This window comes from Lissotriton helveticus, chromosome 11 (genome assembly GCF_964261635.1).
Source record: "Lissotriton helveticus chromosome 11, aLisHel1.1, whole genome shotgun sequence".
In the NCBI taxonomy this organism is placed as follows: Eukaryota; Metazoa; Chordata; class Amphibia; order Caudata; family Salamandridae; genus Lissotriton; species Lissotriton helveticus.
In genome coordinates, this window is record NC_136072.1 from 327038781 (window position 1) to 327056376 (window position 17596).

A 17596-nucleotide genomic window follows, 5' to 3' on the forward strand; every position below is an offset into this window, starting at 1 on the left:
AGCTGAGTGGCGTTCGATTAAAAGGAACTCCATGTCAGATGTAGTGGAAGATGTACCCACCTGGAAGGCTAAATCACAGAGATGCATGACCCCCTAACGGATTTTGATGGGAAATGTATTGTATGTTATGGTGAATATTTAGTTTAGTATTATTAGAGGAATCCCTTCCACATTCTGTATCTAATTATTTTTTTTACTCTTTGTAAAGTGTTTAATTACAAATGTGTAGTGTTTTCTTCGGATGTCTTGTGCGCACAGGAGAGACATGTTGAGCAAGAGACCGGCCTCTATGCTTTTACTTTTGGGTTTATCTGCATGGACCAACCTGTGTACTGATAAAGAAGAGTAATTCTTGGGGGGCGGAGCTTGCCGGCAAACCCGGTGGCCGCCTGAGATCGTAGCTCCGTAGTGCACACCCTATTATCCTATAACTATCCTGCATTAGAGCTAATCACCTGCCAGCCCAGTAACCAAAGATGACTAGCGTCCCTCAAGGGAGTACTAGAGTTGAAGCCGAGGCCCTTAGAGCCCTCACATGGAACGTGAGGGGGTTGAACGACCACCGTAAACTCAGAAAGGTTATCAGCTACTTACAGCGTCAGAGGGTTGATCTGGCTCTTTTGCAGGAAACACATCTGCCAATCACGAGTCAAATGTTACTTAGCAGAGGTCTGGCGGGCAACGTTACTGCTGCAGGGTTCACAACACATTCCAGGGGAGTCCTGATCTGGGTTAACCCTCGATCCAAGCTCACGATGACACTACTTCGAGCAGACCCCGAAGGCCGCTTCGTGATATCTAGATGTTCTGGGAGGGGGTATGATCTCATTGTCATAAATGGTCCGTATTATGACTTGCCATCCTTTTACAGTAACCTTGCCCAAATATGCCGCGCTTACACAACACCTCGGTGCTATGGGGGGGGGGATTTTAACTTGATAATGAACCCGGCTTTGGATAGGTCAGCTGGCCCGCAGCACAGACTCACAGCGGCCGCACTGACACTACGCGCAGAGTTCCTAACCCTAGATTTAGATGATGTATGGAGACATAGACACACGGCACAGGGTGGGTACACACATTACTCCGCATATCATGATATACATACTAGAATTGATTATTGGTTTGCGTCGCCCTCCATAATGGGGCGCATTAGGGACTGCTCAGTGCTTGCGCGTACTCTCTCAGATCACTCGCCGTTACTGCTAGAGCTCAAGACACCGACGAATAAGATCCTGCCATTTACATGGCGTTTCCCTCCATACTCGCTGCTAGATGAGTGCTTTCGGGGGAAGCTCGCGAAAGAGATAGATGCATTCTTCGAGACCAACCTAGGCTCTGTGGACAGTTTTCAAACAGTGTGGGAGGCATTCAAGGTCTTCATAAGAGGCATAGCAATGTCCAAACATGCGAGCGTGCTCAAATCTATTCGTCAACGGCTGCTATTATTAGAAAAACAGATAGCCGAGTTAGAAAGTCGCCAGAGGACTGATCCTGACTCCGCAGTTGCAGACGATATCAAAACGCTGATTACAGAATATAACGAGGAGGCAGACAGGGAAATCCAACACATGGGAAAATACGCAACAGCTCGGACATACGGTGAGGGGGAAAGACCTAGCTCGCTCCTAGCCAGGGTACTGAAAGGAACCAGAGGGATGTCTCGAATCTCAGAGCTCAAGACAGCAGCGGGCGAAATAGTCACGGATGAGGCCGATTTAGCACAGAAGTTCAGAAGCTACTACTCGGAACTGTACACCACTAGGTCTGGGGGATGGGTTGATGATATAATGGATTATTTGGAACATATAAATCAGCCTATGCTCCCGAACGCGCACCGCGAATTTCTAATGCAGCCTATAAGCAAAGATGAAATCTTTGAGGCATTGACAAGCATGCGATTGGGCAGCGCCCCCGGAGCAGACGGACTTTCAGTGGACTTCTACAAAGCGTTTCGAGATAAATGAATCCCACACTTGTCCACACTATTTGACGATGTCTGTATGGAAGGTAGCATGCCGCAGTCCATGAGGGAGGCGCTGATAGTTACCATACTTAAACCTGGCAAGCCCCATAACGACTGCAGCTCGTACATACCCCTATCACTACTTAATATGGATGCTAAGCTGTATGCCAAGGTGTTGGCGACCCGTCTTGCGCTGCTTGCTCCGCAATTGGTCGCTCCGGAACAGGCGGGGTTTATTCCCACCAGAAATCTCACCTATAATATCCGAACGGTGCTGGGCACCATACAACATGTCAGACAAGACACTACAGCAATAGCAGTATTTCTCGACATGGAGAAGGCCTTCGACTCTGTCGAATGGCCCTTCATGGTACAAGTGTTGCGGAGATTGGGGTTAGTTGAGCCATTCCTACAAATGATTGGCGCTTTATATCACCAACCGACGGCTAGACTCCGTATAGGCGACCTAGTGACAGACCCATTTCCGATCAGCAGGGGTACTAGGCAGGGCTGCCTGCTCTCGCAGCTGCTTTATGCGCTTGTGGCTGAACCACTGGCATGTGCACTACGAGAGTACCATAGCAAAGAAGGCGTCAACTTTCCCACGTATAAGATCGTAATTTCGACATATGCAGATGACACTCTGCTATACGTTCGTGACCCGGAGGCTAATCTGACATCGGTGCTCAGAGAGGTGGTGCGATTCGGAGCTCTTTTGCGCCTGAAAATAAACTGGGCGAAATCGATGGCCTTTCCCCTGACCTCTGTGACTAGACAGTTTGACATTGAATACCCGCTACAATGGTCTTTAGAGTCAGTGCGGTATCTGGGAATCAGGATACACACAGACCCTGAAGTTTTGCTTAGAGAGAACTACGCGGTGGTGTACAGTAGGCTGGAGGACGACGTAGAAGCGTGGTGCAAGCTGCCACTATCCCTGATGGGCCGTATAGCAATTATGAAAATGGTTGTACTGCCCAGATTTTTATTCTTGTTCTGCGCTATACCAATGGTATTGTCAAAAGCTTTCTTCAAATCTCTAAGGCAACTTATGATAAAGCTAGCGTGGGGAGGCAAACAACCCAGAGTTACATGGAGCCTCCTAACGCTACCATGCGAGATGGGCGGATTGGGGGCGCCAGACTTGGAATTGTACTATAGGGTAGCTCAGGCTGCCCAGTTACACACATGGATACACGGTGACAGACAGATCCCCCACATACGCATGGAAAGTTTATTCGCAGATCAGCTACCGCTCCCGGCAACGGTGTTTGGTCCGGTGGATCGCAGAACTGGCATATTAGACTCTATCTCAGCCACGAATCACGCATGGCACTCTCTCCTTCAGGTGCAAAACTGTGTTCTCTTATATTCCCCCAAAATGCCCATTGAGTGGACGCTATGGTTGAAGCCTATTGTAGAAAAGGGGGTTACCCTAGCACTGCGTAGACTAGGCATCAATAGCACTGGGGATTTATTTGCGGGAGGCAAAGTGAAAACGTGGGATCAGGTGGCGTCAGAACATAGCGCAGCACCCTTGCTACTCTGCTTCCAATATCATAGAGTGCGCAGCGCGTTGCTGGACCTTCTTGGTCCAGAAATGGAGGAACCACCGGAGATCATAGAACTAACACACGTGATCAAAACGGAAGCCCCCTGTAAACTGATTACTAACCTGTACAAGATGGCTATGTCGCATAGTGAGCTACAGCACATGAAAGCTAGAACAGCGTGGCAGAGAGATCTACAAGTGACGATAGACGACGGGATGTGGCGTTATTGCTGCTCAAATACTAAAAAACTGTCTTTAAATGGCAGGCATAGGCTGATACATTTCAAATTTCTCCAAAGAGTGTATTACACACCGGAAAGACTCCATCGGTATGGCCTCAGGCAGTTCACGGAATGCGACCACTGTAATGCGCCAGCTGCAGACTTCATGCATCTGGCATGGTGGTGCCCGGGCATTCAGAGGTTTTAGGACAGTATATTTACGGAAATGAGCAGGATACTGGAAGTGTGTTGGCCCCGGGTCCTGCACTTGCTCTATTGGGTTACTCTAGTGGACTGCCGGTTGCGATCAGACGCTTAGCGGATATGGGAATGCTAATTGCCAGGCGAGTGATAGCTCTATGCTGGATGAAAGACCGACTGCCAAAAGGTGGGCACATGATATGCTGTATTGCTGCACACAATCGGAACACTATAGTGAGCTGCTCCCTCCCACGAGCTGCCCGAAGAACTTTTGGGGTCTATACCAAACACATCTTCGAGCTAGAGACACAGAGAGCGAAGCGGCTGGGGAGATGACTAGGGAGGACGCCCAACAAGATTTCCTACAACAGACAGAGGATGGCTAAACACAGTTGCACAGCACGGAGACACAGAAGGCTAGCCCCGATGGGAGTAGGAGTGGGGAGAAGAGTTGGGGGGGGAAACAGGGCGAACATATAACGACATACTGCAGATTCCCTGATGACTTCTCTCAACGGCCACTTGGAGTCACTGGGCATAGCTGACTTATAACCTACTATGGCGCCTTGGTTGGTTGACTACGTTGGCTCCTGCCGGAGGCAGGGCCTACAGCATGGTCTACACATACACAAGAGAAGACCAGAAGGTGGGCTAGATGTGTGCATGGGTGGGGGTGGGGGGGTGATGTTTAGAGTTTTGTTTTTATTCGCAAGGTCTAAATTCACAGGAGATAGGCAGCCCATTAGGATTGGGATTGGGATTAGGACTGGCACTGAGTGACAATTACGAGGTTTCCACATGCATGGGATGGTTAAGAATTTAGTATCCTAGGTTCAATACTGTTTGCTACATATTGCTTGAAAACAGACATGTCACTTGCCGCCGGACCCCCGGGATGTCGGCTATATGGCTGTGTATTCTGAGATTATGACTATTTCTGATTTAAGACTCGTCTGCTGCCGGCCTCCGGGTTGTAGGCCATGGGCTGTGTATGATAATGGCTGATACCAATAAAGGTTTTTGAAAAATAAAAAAATAAAAATAAAAAAAAGAGTAATTCTTTGGTGTTTACCTCCTAGAGGTAGAAGGGCTCTTCCCGAGTTCGAATTCATGTATTTGGCTTCACCAGGCTGAGTTAATTTAATGGACACTGACAACTTGTACATGAATAAGTGGTTTTCATGCATTCCGCTTTGCATGGCCGCATGGATCTTTGATCCAAGCTGCCTCACCAAACTAACCTCTGAGTTTGTCTGGCTAGGCTCTAGAACACTGGGACAGGGCATCACTACAGACCTTGCCAGTAGTATCGATGCAACTTTGAAATCAGCAGCTCTCTGCTGAATAACCCTTATTTATCAATCTTTAACTTGCTTGTGTATTGAAAACCTTGGAGTAGGGCCGGTGGTGCCTAAATGCTAGTATAACCACTTGTGATCGTCGATAGCCTTTGCAGCAAACAATGGGATCCAATGAGCTCAACCTCTGCTTCTTCTTTGACTGGGCTTGAGAGGAGTAGTGCAGCTTGTTGCATTTTCTGACCTCTGAAGACCAAGTGTGACCAGGAGACCTATTTGCCTGGAGTCCAAGTAAAATAATCCTTTTTTTTCCACAGGCCGTTCCAGGTGTCTTTAACAATGACTTACCTGGAACTGAGGAGGCGGACCTTGCGTATTGGTCTCGCAGTCAAGACCAATACAAAAAGAAGCTTGGTGCGTAATTTGGGGCAGAGTCATGATGCAGTAAAACACAGAGTATTCTCAGCAGGGACTGGAGGAGACTTGATCGAGACCCTTGGAGTAGCAAGGGACCAATACAGCAGCTGTGACCTCCGAAGTCTGCGTAGAGGAGGCCGGGCAGCCTAATAACCCCTGAAGGAGCTGACCACGATATACAGATGAACGGTGTGAGTTCTCTCAACCAAGAACCCCGCTGGCGAGCCAGCTGTCCCAGCCGCACTCCAGGAGGAGCATGGCTCATGCAGGTGCTTGACCAGGTCAGAGTGTTGAGGGGGAAACGAGCAGGTGATATGTAGGAAACTGAGACCGCAAGCCACTCGTAATTGTGGTCTTAAGCAGGATTTTTTTTGGGGTGGTTACTTTTGATTTTGTGTCGCCTTTCTACCTCATCACCCAATACCTACAAATGATTATACACATACTTACGGGTATTCTATAAAGGTTCTATCCCTATATCTTAGAACTCTAAGAGGCTTTCTTGACACCTTTTGAACACGCTCTTATTACTGAGTCTGACATTTAAGGGGCTACCACACACTAGAGCACGGTGAAGGTGATGGTTTTCGGCTACTAAAGAAATGGAGATCTTACCTGCCTTTGATTGACTTCTCCTGAGGGACTGGTGAGTGACGCTCCAGAATCCGAACCTGCAAGGAAGAGGGAGGAAGAACTTAACTTGGTGGACTTTTATCTCCTGAATGATGGTCTATTCGTAAATAAAATGACCTTCTATGATAAACAGTACTGTACCCTAAGCCTCTTATTTTGGGCCTAAAATGTGACATTATCATAAGTGGTAGAGAATGGGGGCATATCGTTGACGTCTGATTCAAGATGGAGAATTTAATAAATCAGCCTACAGAGTCCCAGAAAATCTCGAAGCATATGGCTAAGTCTGAAATAGATTGTACAGTCTTTACCAATGCCATATAGGCACATGGTGAAAATATGACCAAAATGTCAGAAGGACAGATACAGCTCGTCTCAGGGATAGCTCAAGGAAGAGGATTAACAGCACCATAACCGGGACCCATTATTAAAATGTTGCAGGAGAAAATCTAATAGCATTCTTTTTTTTGAACGTGCTAGTTCATGGTCAATCAAAGTGGCCTTTTTGTTTAGCACCGCTGTCGTCTACTGAAGTCCAAGCTGCTTATCAAGTTACCAATGCAGATGGTACTGCTACATATACTGACATAAAGAAGGTCATTTTGGATGTTGCTGGGATTGACAACGCGATTTAAAGAATTAAATTCTGTAAAGAAAGGGGACTACCAGCAAACACTCCAAGCACCCTATTTTATAAGTTGAAAGACACTGCAGACTACAGCTTCAAACTTCAACTAAATACGAGTTTAGCCCTGTTGAAGCCAAAGTATTTATGGAGGAGCTACAGAATCATAACATTTCTAAAATATATCAAACCCTGGTAACGAATAGTCCCACCGTGCTAGATAAACTCAGGGAAAGGTGGGACGATGACCTGGGTCCCTTGGATGAGGAAGACTGGACGGAAGCGCTTGCGTCCCCTTGGGGAGCGGCGATAGCCATGCGTCTCCGGTTGATCCAATTCAACTATCTCCACCGCATATATTATACTCGTGTTTGTGGAGAGCTGGGCTGATAGAGTCCACGGTGTGCCTGCACTGCGGCTCAGGGGACTGCACTCTATTTCACATAATTTGACAATGCTCAGTGATAGAAAAGTTATGGCGAAGAGTTCTGGCTTGCCTCGCAGAGGTTCTGGGGTGGGAGCTCCCTTACTCCCCAAAGTTGGTGCTACTACATGTAATGGAGGGGAATATCTATAAGTGCCACTTGATGATGCTGGGCTTTACGCTGGATAAGCAGGACACTGCCCGTATGTGGAAGGCTGGGGCTCCACCCCCGCTGTCGGCATGGAAGAATGGATTGGATTTTAATATGGGGCTGGAAGTTCCCATCTTTCAGGCACGTGGGTGCCCAATGAAGCATTATAAGATCTGGAAGAGGTGGGCGGTGTATCGGGGCTTGGATCCTCAAGCCCCCTGCTGTGAGGGATGTGACACTTGAGGGTTAAGCTGGGTAGGAGTTGTGGTTCTGGGCTATTTGGGTCCTGTGAATGGTGTTTTTTATTTAATGTGCGGGCGACTGTATTAATATTGGTGGTGTGTAAAGACAGTGCGGGGGTTTGTTTCCTTATAATTTCAGTTTTGTATTATGTTTATGTAAAATGTCAATGCAACATGTTTTGTGCGATATGTGGCAGTTTGTCTCTGGGTTACAGAGCTCTGCATTGCTTGTGATAGTTGACGAAATAAAAATTTGCTTAAAAAAAAAAAAACTTAAACTAAATAACAAATTGTGAATATGATCTATCTTGAGCAATAGTTTAAAGCATTGCCGCCTTCTCAAACTCAAAGATGGGTGAAACAACATGCAAACTTACCGATAGAACAGGCAGTTTAGATGGCCACAACCTTTTTCTGAGCACAATCACTCAATATACCGCTAGAATGGGAAAAGACAGCCACAGCCACCCTACCTCCTTGAGTCAGGACTGGTAGGAACCCATATAAAGCGGTCCCTGAGCCCTCTAAAAGCTAAATGGCCTGCCAGGAGTCCAATACTAACGTTGGACCACAATATTTTGAATGGGGCCATATTGCTGATTTTGTAAAAGGAAAATGGAAACTGGAAGAAGAACCTATGGACATTAGATGTGCCCCTCGGTCTATTCTATATGTTTAAGATATGGGCACCATCTATTATGTGAGTCTATATAATAAGGATCAGTGGGTAACTGCCCTTTCAGACTTGGGGTGCAGGCAGTCTGTTGGAGATTAACTAGTTTCTTTGTCTCAATTTATCCGCGGGGAAAACTGTATGCATCAGTTGTTTACATGTGGAAACAAAAACGTAACCAGTAGCCTAGCTGGTTTTAACCAATCAGGAAAAAAAGTTGTGTAGAAGCCTGGGTACTCCCCACACTTATTGAATAAATAATATTGGGACTCCTCACCCACGCGCACAAAGCCATACACGACCAAGGCCCGAGCTACCTCAACAACCGGATCAACTTCTACACTCCCAAGCGCCTCCTCAGATCAACCAGCCACGCCCTCGCCGCCGTCCCCCGCATCCGAAGAGCGACAACAGGAGGAAGGTCCTTCTCCTACCTGGCCGCCAAGACCTGGAACTCACTCCCGACCGACCTACGCCTGACCCAAGACCACCTCTCCTTCAGGAAGAAGCTCAAGACCTGGCTGTTCGAGCAGTAACGGCACCCCCCCCCCCCAACCCAGCGCCTTGAGACCCTACGGGTGAGTAGTGCGCTCTACAAATGACCTGATTGAACAGACAACCCCTATATATTTTTTTTAGACCACCTGAATAGGAAAAGAGGAATGAATGTTACGGGAAAGAAGTCCCAGGAAGCAGTATTTATTAAGTCAGAACCTTAACTAGGTAATTTAGAATTGATCAGTTAAATGATGCCTCTCTACAAAATGTGTGGCAAGCTGCATAAGAGTAAGTATGAGGCCAACCCATCATTCCCGCATTTTAGTATGAGGAAAAGGGTTGTTGTATCATGTTGGTAATTTGAATGAGAATTCTCAGCTTCTTGTTGCCATGGAGTTTAGAGAACAGGTATTATTCTTTTCCCAGTCTCACCTGCTAGCGAGTCACAGTGGCTTAGAAAAAAAGTCAAGCCATCTTAAAATACTTTTATTGGCCTGGCAACTGTGCACAAATTAACCAGTATAGTAAGGAGTGACATGTATGCCAGAAGTAAAATCCTTATCAACCTCGCAGAGTGCCATTACAAACCATGACTATTATAGGGAAGTCATTTGAAAGAATCAGCATGGATCTTATTGGACCGCTGCCTCTGCATGGCCAGAGGATATGAACACGTGTTGGTTTTAGTAGACTATGCAACATGTTACCCTGAAGCTATACCATTATTTCCACCAAATCCATTGCCTGTCACCTAAGAAGTGTTCTCCCGCATGGTTTTCTCTGTGAAATTCTCACTAATTTCTTATAAAACCGGTCTGTAGGCAATTGGATATTAAACATGAAAAACATCTGTGTTCCATCCTCAGACAGATGGTTTGGTCGAGAGGTAAATTAGTAGTCTTAAATTAATCCTTAAAAATATGTTGTCTTGAGATGGTAAAGCGTGGGACTAACCCATGGCCATATTTGTCCTCCATAGGCAGGTACAAAGTAGCTTAGGGTTCTCCCCTTTTGAACTATTTTCGACAGACAATTTTGTCGTTTTAGAGATTGCTAAAGAAGTATGGGAAAAGGAGACAGACTTAAAGAAACCTACTCCCTCCTTGACTACACCACTCAAAGCTACGAACCCTGGCTCTTGAGAATCTAGAAAAGAGTGAAGAAAAACATTTCTACAATAAGGGAATTACGTGAAGAGAGTACAACGTAGGTGATTGTACCTTTTACCATCTTCCAGCACCAAAACAAAAGCTGAATGGCAAGTCCTTATAAGATATTAAAGAACATCTGACAGGTTACTTATCAATTACAGTTAGCGCACAACAAGAAACCAATATACCATATTAATCTCCTGAAAAGTGGTTAGGTTTACCACTCAAGGACATATACATTATAGACAGGTCATCATATCCCACAGGTTACTTATCAATTACAGTTAGCGCACAACAAGAAACCAATATACCATATTAATCTCCTGAAAAGTGGTTAGGTTTACCACCCAAGGACATATACATTATAGACAGGTCATCATATCCTTGGGGAAACCAATCAATGACACTCTCACTGATTTAGAAAAAACTACCCTGAACAGACCCCTTCTCTGACATCTTTTCAGATGTGCCTGGTAGGACTCACCTTGCTGTGCATTCTTTCCATACTCCAGAGGGAGTAGTAATTAAACAACAACATCCTTTTCAAGTGCTGGAAGCTCGACGCAAAGCACTCCAAACAGAAATTGAACAAATGTTGAAAACTGGAGTCATTGGTACCTCCACTAGTAAGTGCTGTTCTCCAAACATGTTGGTACTGAAAATAAACAGAATCTTGCACTTCTGTATTGATTTCAGGGCTATCAACAAGATTCCTAAGCTAGATGGATATCCCTTGCTGAGATCCCAATGACCAGGAAAAAACAGAGACCATCAGGGGTAGCGAAGGCTATCACTTTAACATACTCCCCTTTGGCCTACATGGTGCCCTGGCCACCTTCCTGAAGCTCATGCATTCTCTAATACAACATCATGGTATTCATCTGCTTACCTAAATATCATTGTTGTATATAGTAACACATGGGAAGAGCAATTGTCATTTTCATTCGATACTCACAGAATTATAAAGGGCTAACCTTCACATCAACGCAAAGAAATCAAAACCTGCTCATAGCAAAGTCAAATACATACCTAGGAAATCTGGAAGAGCGAGTCATTGAAACCCAATTGATAAAGTCAAGGCTATAACAGATACCCCAGTTCCAAAAACCAGAAGAGAATGTGTTTGCTCGGACTTTTCATCCCACAATATTTTGAATAGTTAACACCCCTAATAGTCCTCTTTAAGTCTGTCCTCCACAAAACTTTTGAGCAACCCCCCTACCCCCATCCACAGCTTTCAAAGCTTTTCATAAGCTAAAGACTGCTCTTACAACCAGTACAGTATTAATATCACTTGATTTTGATAAACCCTTCATTTTATAAATGAATGCATCCGATGTGGGTATTGGGGCTGTTTATCACAAACCGATCAGGAAGGCAATAAAAGACCACCTGTTTATATTAGTAGGAAGGTATTTCCTGGGAACAGAAATATCCTACCATCGAGCAGAAGCGTCTTTCCCATAGTTGGGCCATAGCAAAACTGATATTTCTTAGAAGGGTGATCCTTTCTTCCTTATATGGACCATGCCCCTCTTACGTGGTTGTACAGAAATAAGGAGAATAACAACTGAGTTCTATGTTGGTTCCTGTCTCTACAACCTTGGCACTTTGAAGTAAGGCACCAGAAAGACGAGCAAGGCAACGCCGACTATCCCGTTTTCCCCAAGCAGGAAAATTACAGGGAGGGGATGTGTGACCAGGAGACCTATTTGCCTAGAGTTCAAGCAAAAGAAAGCTTTTATCCACAGGCCATTCCAGGTGTTTTTTAACGATGATTCACCTGGAACTGAGGAGGTGGACCTTGTGTATTGGTCTTGCAGACAAGACCAGTACAAAAAGACACACCATTGGGGGTGGAGTCGCGAGTGTGAAACGCCAAGGGGATTCGCAGCGGGGACCGGAGGAGGCAAGATCAAAACCCCTGAAGTGTTACAGGAGCAGTGAGGGACAGATGCAGCAGCTGCGACTGCTGAAGACCGCACGGAGGAGGCAGGCCAGCCCAACCACCCCAAAGGAGCTTCTGGCGATACATGGAAGGACCGTGTGGTAGATTAGTGGGTGGTATGAAGGAAACAGAGACCGTGGGTCACTTGTAATTTCGTAGGAGGATGTGGCCTAATAGCTAGAGCGGTCGACCTTGAAGCTGGGGAACTGGGTTTGAGTCTCGGCAGGGACGCTCCACATCCTGTGATTCTGGGCAAATCACTTAATCTCCCTGTGCCTAACAAACAATGTGTCCGTCTGTAACGCAACTGTTGCTCTAGTAAAGCTCTCCGATACCTTCGGGTCGGGTTTGTGCTATATAAAACAATTGGGGTCCTAAACAGGAATTGTTTATTTTTTGTGGCCACTTTTGATGTTTTGATGATTTTTTAGGTTTCGCAGTTCTGCCTCATCACCCTATACTTCCAAATTATTATACACCTGCTTAAAGGGTATTCTATGAAGGCCCTATCCCTATACATTTTAGAACTCCAAGAGGCTTTCTTTCCACCCTTTGATCACACTATTATTATTGATCCCAACATTAAAGTGGACACCACACTAAAGCACAGTGAGGGTGATGGTTTTCAACTACTAAAGAAATGGAGAAATTACCTGCTTTCAATATACTTCTCTCCTGAAGGACTGGCGGGGAAGCTTCGGAACATGGACCTGCAATGAAGAGGAAGAGGTAACTTAACTTGGTGGACTTTATCTCCTGAAATGACTGTCTATTCGTAAATAGAGGGACCTTGTATGATAAACAGTACTGTACCCTAAGCTTCTTATTTTGGGCCTAAAAGGCGACATTATCACACCAAGCAACTTCATGCAAGATAGCTGAGTGGAGTGAATTATATGTCTGTCTCCATCTTAACTAATGCAGGTGGATATGTGTTGGGGGGGGGGGCAGGTTTAAACACATGATACTATTGTGAGTTGCAGATGATGGGAAATTAATATCCAGAGAGGCAGCTGGTTAACTGGGACAGCAGCCATGCACATGCTCTTTGCCTTCAAACGTTGTGTGTTGAATGAAGTGAAATGGCTGATATTGCAGCCAGTTACTTCGAATGTAATGAAACATGATTATTTGTCGATCCAGCTAAAATTAAGAGCTGAGTGTTCCATTGGCAATAAAAACGAACATTAAAAGGTGTAAAAGCTAAACCATTATGCAACCTGCAATATAGTCTCCCAATTAAGGTACCAAAACACACGCATATTGCATGTTTATAGGTAGGCTTTCCTGTTTTCAGTTTCTATTTTTGGTAAATTCTTGTGGGGTTTTTTCAGTTTTTTTCAATACCTTAAAAAAACAGTGGTTATCAGTGGATACACATTTTCGTGCCATTAAAAACAGAATCAGTGTTTTTCCGGTGTTCATGGAATGTGTTGCTTTTAATTATTGCTTGCTTTCTGCACTGATAGTGCATGTGTATAGATAGCGTGTGTACAGGGTCTTTGAGGTCCAAATACATTTTTACAAATCAAACTTATTGTCGTACACCCAACAATACTTCTTCAGTGAGTCATTGGTCATGCGTGCTTGCTCTTTCCTTCTTATGTAAATGTTTATCTGTGAGAGGCCCTCTCAACATTAGCACTTGAGACAGGCAACGCCAAAACAGCCAGTACACAATTTGCTAACTCTGACGGATGACCTAGCTTTCCATGCCAATACTGATGCACCTAGGACATGTGCTGCAACATATGCGTTGAATTGGGCACATATGCCTACCATTATTGAAGCGGTCAAAAATGAAGAAGTACTTTTCAAAGTCAGGAGAAAATTCAGAAGGGATCTAGAACTTGTGCGGATTACCTCAGTGAACCTTCATTAACTTCAAACGCCATGGTTGGTTAAGGGACATTTCTATGCATCATTGCAAGCCATTTCCTATAGACTGTAAAATAAAATGTCCTGAATTGCTCCCCAACATTTCTTTGCTTACCGAGTGGCAAGAATTCGAACATGGAGCATGTTGCAGTGCCAAAGTCACTAAAAGTGTTGCCCAGCCTACTCTCGAGATGTTTCACATCTACACCAATTACGCTGAACACTTGGTAGACAAGGGTGTTTTCAGACTCTAGTATTTTGATTAAGTCCACTACAGCAGTCATGTTTTCCTGTAAAAACCTAAGCATGCAGTAAACTACTTTTTTCACATCACTATCAATATGTGACAAAGGTCATCACATTTCATGCCTTTGGCATCATCACTAAGCAAAAATTCCGTGAATGGTCGCCACATGGATAATATGGCATTCACAGCCTCCAGGACTGAGAACCACCGGCTACATAACAAAGTTAGGATGAATCTTTCTTTGATACCACACAAAGCACAAAATGAGAAATATTTGCATTTTAGTTCCCGGGAATAACAAAACAGTGTACCAGAACAGACTACAAAGTCGATAGCATTCTTCATTAACTGAAGATTGTAAAGATGCTTTCAGCATGCCATCTAGCAAGTGACAAGGATCTCCTACAGGGAAGCATTTCAGGTCAGGTAGCGATTTTGACAGGTCATCATACAACCTTTTCATCTATGTAGCTGAATTTCTGCAAATACAAACAATATCACTCAATCTTTATTGAACTTGGTAGAAACATTTTCTAGCAGCATTCCAAGTGACACTGCGTTCCATGTTTACCAACATCTGGTGTCATGTTTTCACCACTATCTCAGATGCTTGGCGACAACATTTTTTTCACATAAACCTGTCACTACACCTTGAATTGAATGTTTAAAGCCTGGGGTGTTTGGCAATTCACCTACAACCAGTACATACTCGCTAGAAAAGGGGCCTGGTGTATCGAAGGATTTCACCCATTCTCTGCCGTGGGTAAATATGATGCTACATATTAGGAAAGATTCTTATGAAACCAGCCATTTTACCTATCAGTGAAATCAAATGTAGCCAAAATTCCAAATATATTTTCTGATTCTCTACAGTTTTTAAAATAACTAAATAAGACCTAAAACATGATTCGAAACACTGCATATTTAGACCAAAGACCACAAAACTGAAAAAAGCAGAAGGAAGAAGAGGCAATATTTTAGTGACATCCCTAAACAACAAATCTCAAGCAATTTAATGTTAGTCCGGACTTTCTTGCCGCTGCCTTGTAAAACAAAGTTGCATTGTATTGGCCCCTTCAGGAAGAAATAAAAATGACTCTTTCACTCATATTTTCCTTTCTTTAAATGGCACTTAGTTTATGGTTGCAAGGGTGTTTTTTTCAGTGGTTATATGTTTACACCAGTGATGGCTATTTTCATTTGATAACTTTATTTCGGTCACAACGGACCATAAAAGTGCAAGACAAAATACATACATGGCAGAAAAATAAAAAGATTAAATAACATGAAAACAGTACAAGATCAATCCCAATCATATATATACACATTATTCACAAAGTTAAAACTGTGGCTTAATCCACCCCATCATAAAAGCGAATTAAACATTAAGTTAGTTATCGAAATAGTTAATTACATTTTGTACAAATATTCCTACTGTCAGTTAAATCATTAAAAAATGTCTACGTCTATTCCACATCCCGTTTAAAAAACGCTAAACGGCAAAAATAATGGGGGGTGGGTGTGAGAAGTTGGCCTGGTATATGATGTTCACTTTTCTAGTGAGCACCTTGCACCAGTCCAAACGACCCTTATGGTGATTGGTTGTAAGTCAACCTTATAGACCAGCTATCCTAGGGGTAGCATGGACAAAAGCAGTCTTAGGCTAAACTCAAGAGGGCATGTGAAGCCAGCTGTTTTACCATATGCAATCCTTTTAATACCAAATGAAAGGACACCACACAAGTTATATATTATTAAATATATGTATTTATTACTAGAATAATCCTCTGTACTCTTTATGAGGGCAGAAGAACAAGCGTTAAACAAAGAACTTCCTATAACATACAAAAGTTGCACAAATATGGATAGGCCCTGGTGGCCCCTAAAACCATATACTAAAATAGTGGTATAAGAACCACGTCACGAACAATGGTAAGGCCTAGGGACTTGAGAATCGCTGGGGCTACACTGGACTAACAGAAGTTAGGACGTGGGAGGCCCACAGGGTGCGGGTGCAGTGTCTGAATGCACACGCGTGCACCAATAGAAGTCAATGGTGCATAAAAGTTAGAAAGTTGCAGATTTGGAAGTCTTCCGACTGGACTAGAACTTAACCACTTTAAACTAGGACACTAAGGATGTAAATCTCTACACGAGCACCGTAGTACTCGCGTTATCTCACCCACAGGAAGCGGGTGCATAGGTGTCAAAGTGCGTCGGGTTTCGTCGTGGAGTTCTATGGAGCCTTAGAGAAAAGATGCTGCAGGCGACCAGGAGAGAAGAGTCCGGTTGGATCCAAGGGTGGATCGAAGATGTAGAGTACCTGAAAGCAGAGGGGACAGAGTCTGGGTCACTAGCCAGTGACCAGGAAGGAACTAGGCGATGTCGGGCGCAATCAGGTGGTTGTCGTGAAGCTGGTCTCCGCTGCCACGTGGACCAGGAGGTATCGACGATGACCAGGAGCTGGGCACGGACTGTCCCAAGAAGGCTCTCGCTGTCGGCGGTGTCGGCTTCCGGATTGGAGTCAACAGGCCTTGGCAAATGCAACCCACGCAGGAATCGAAGATGGCTTCTGGATCAGACCAGCAAGGTCTGATGGGCTGCTCCTTTTCAGGGGAGCAAGGGCCAGTCTGGAGCAACCAGACCAGCGTTGTAAATTCGAAGGTTTGTCATCACAGAGGCCACTAACCAACGGGCAAGTGACCGGACAGACGCGTCGAGCAGGAAAATGTAAAAGGGCCCCACGCAGCACTCGGTGAGTGTGGAGAGGTGATCTACGGTGCAAAAGCTGCTCGGGGCTGGGGCTTCTCAATCTCCAATGCACAGCTTCGAGGGTGCCTCGGGAGCTGCACGGAAAGCAATTCGCTGGCTTTCCAAGATGGCCTGTCCCACGTCTCACGTCGCCTCCACGGGTCTCAGCTTTGTTGTGGCTGTGGATCGGGATGTCGGATGTCTGGGAATCCAGTTCTTGTCGATCTCTGTCGCTCGAGCTCCGGCGGGAGCAGCAACAAAGCAAACTGTTAAGCGCTTGATGGTGCCTGCTTGCACAGGGTGGTCACTCCTTGACCACAAGGGAGATTCTTCAGTCTCCTACGTCTAGTAGGATGTCGAAGGGTCCAGAGTTTCGTTTCAAAGTTTCAGTCAGGATTATCTAAAGTCTATGGACACAGCCCTCCCTTTATTCCAAATCAAGGGGCTGGATTACCTGCTAGGTCTCTCCTATGGATGGGACCCAGGAAGGGGGTGGTTACACCCCTTTCCCTTTGTCCAGTTTCGTGCCGGGGCTGGAGTGCCCCAGCACCGGTTTGAACTGGGCTATGCCTGGGACACCTTGTGTGCCCCAGGCAGAGTCTAGTTTCATTCAGCCCTCCCTGCCCCAATCCACTATCTCCTGTCTGGGGTGGTGCTAGCACCTCCCTCTGACAGGAAACCTTTTGTCCAGGCCTCCCCTGCAGGAGTTTCGGTCAGCAG

At 45.1% G+C, this 17596-nt stretch overlaps 1 protein-coding gene across 6 annotated transcripts in view; it reads right to left on the bottom strand.

Annotated features, from left to right (window-relative positions):
• D2HGDH (D-2-hydroxyglutarate dehydrogenase) overlaps positions 1-17596 on the bottom strand; it is a 1118641-nt gene that overhangs the window by 935875 nt on the left and 165170 nt on the right. For 2 of the 6 annotated variants that reach the window (XM_078665666.1, XM_078665667.1), the window contains exon 2: positions 12654-12710. In XM_078665666.1, coding sequence (XP_078521792.1) covers positions 12654-12710 — 57 coding nt within the window. Of the gene's footprint in view, positions 1-6270; positions 6327-12653; positions 12711-17596 lie in introns of those variants that run through there. The other 4 variants (XM_078665670.1, XM_078665672.1, XM_078665671.1 and 1 more) reach the window with 4 other exon arrangements.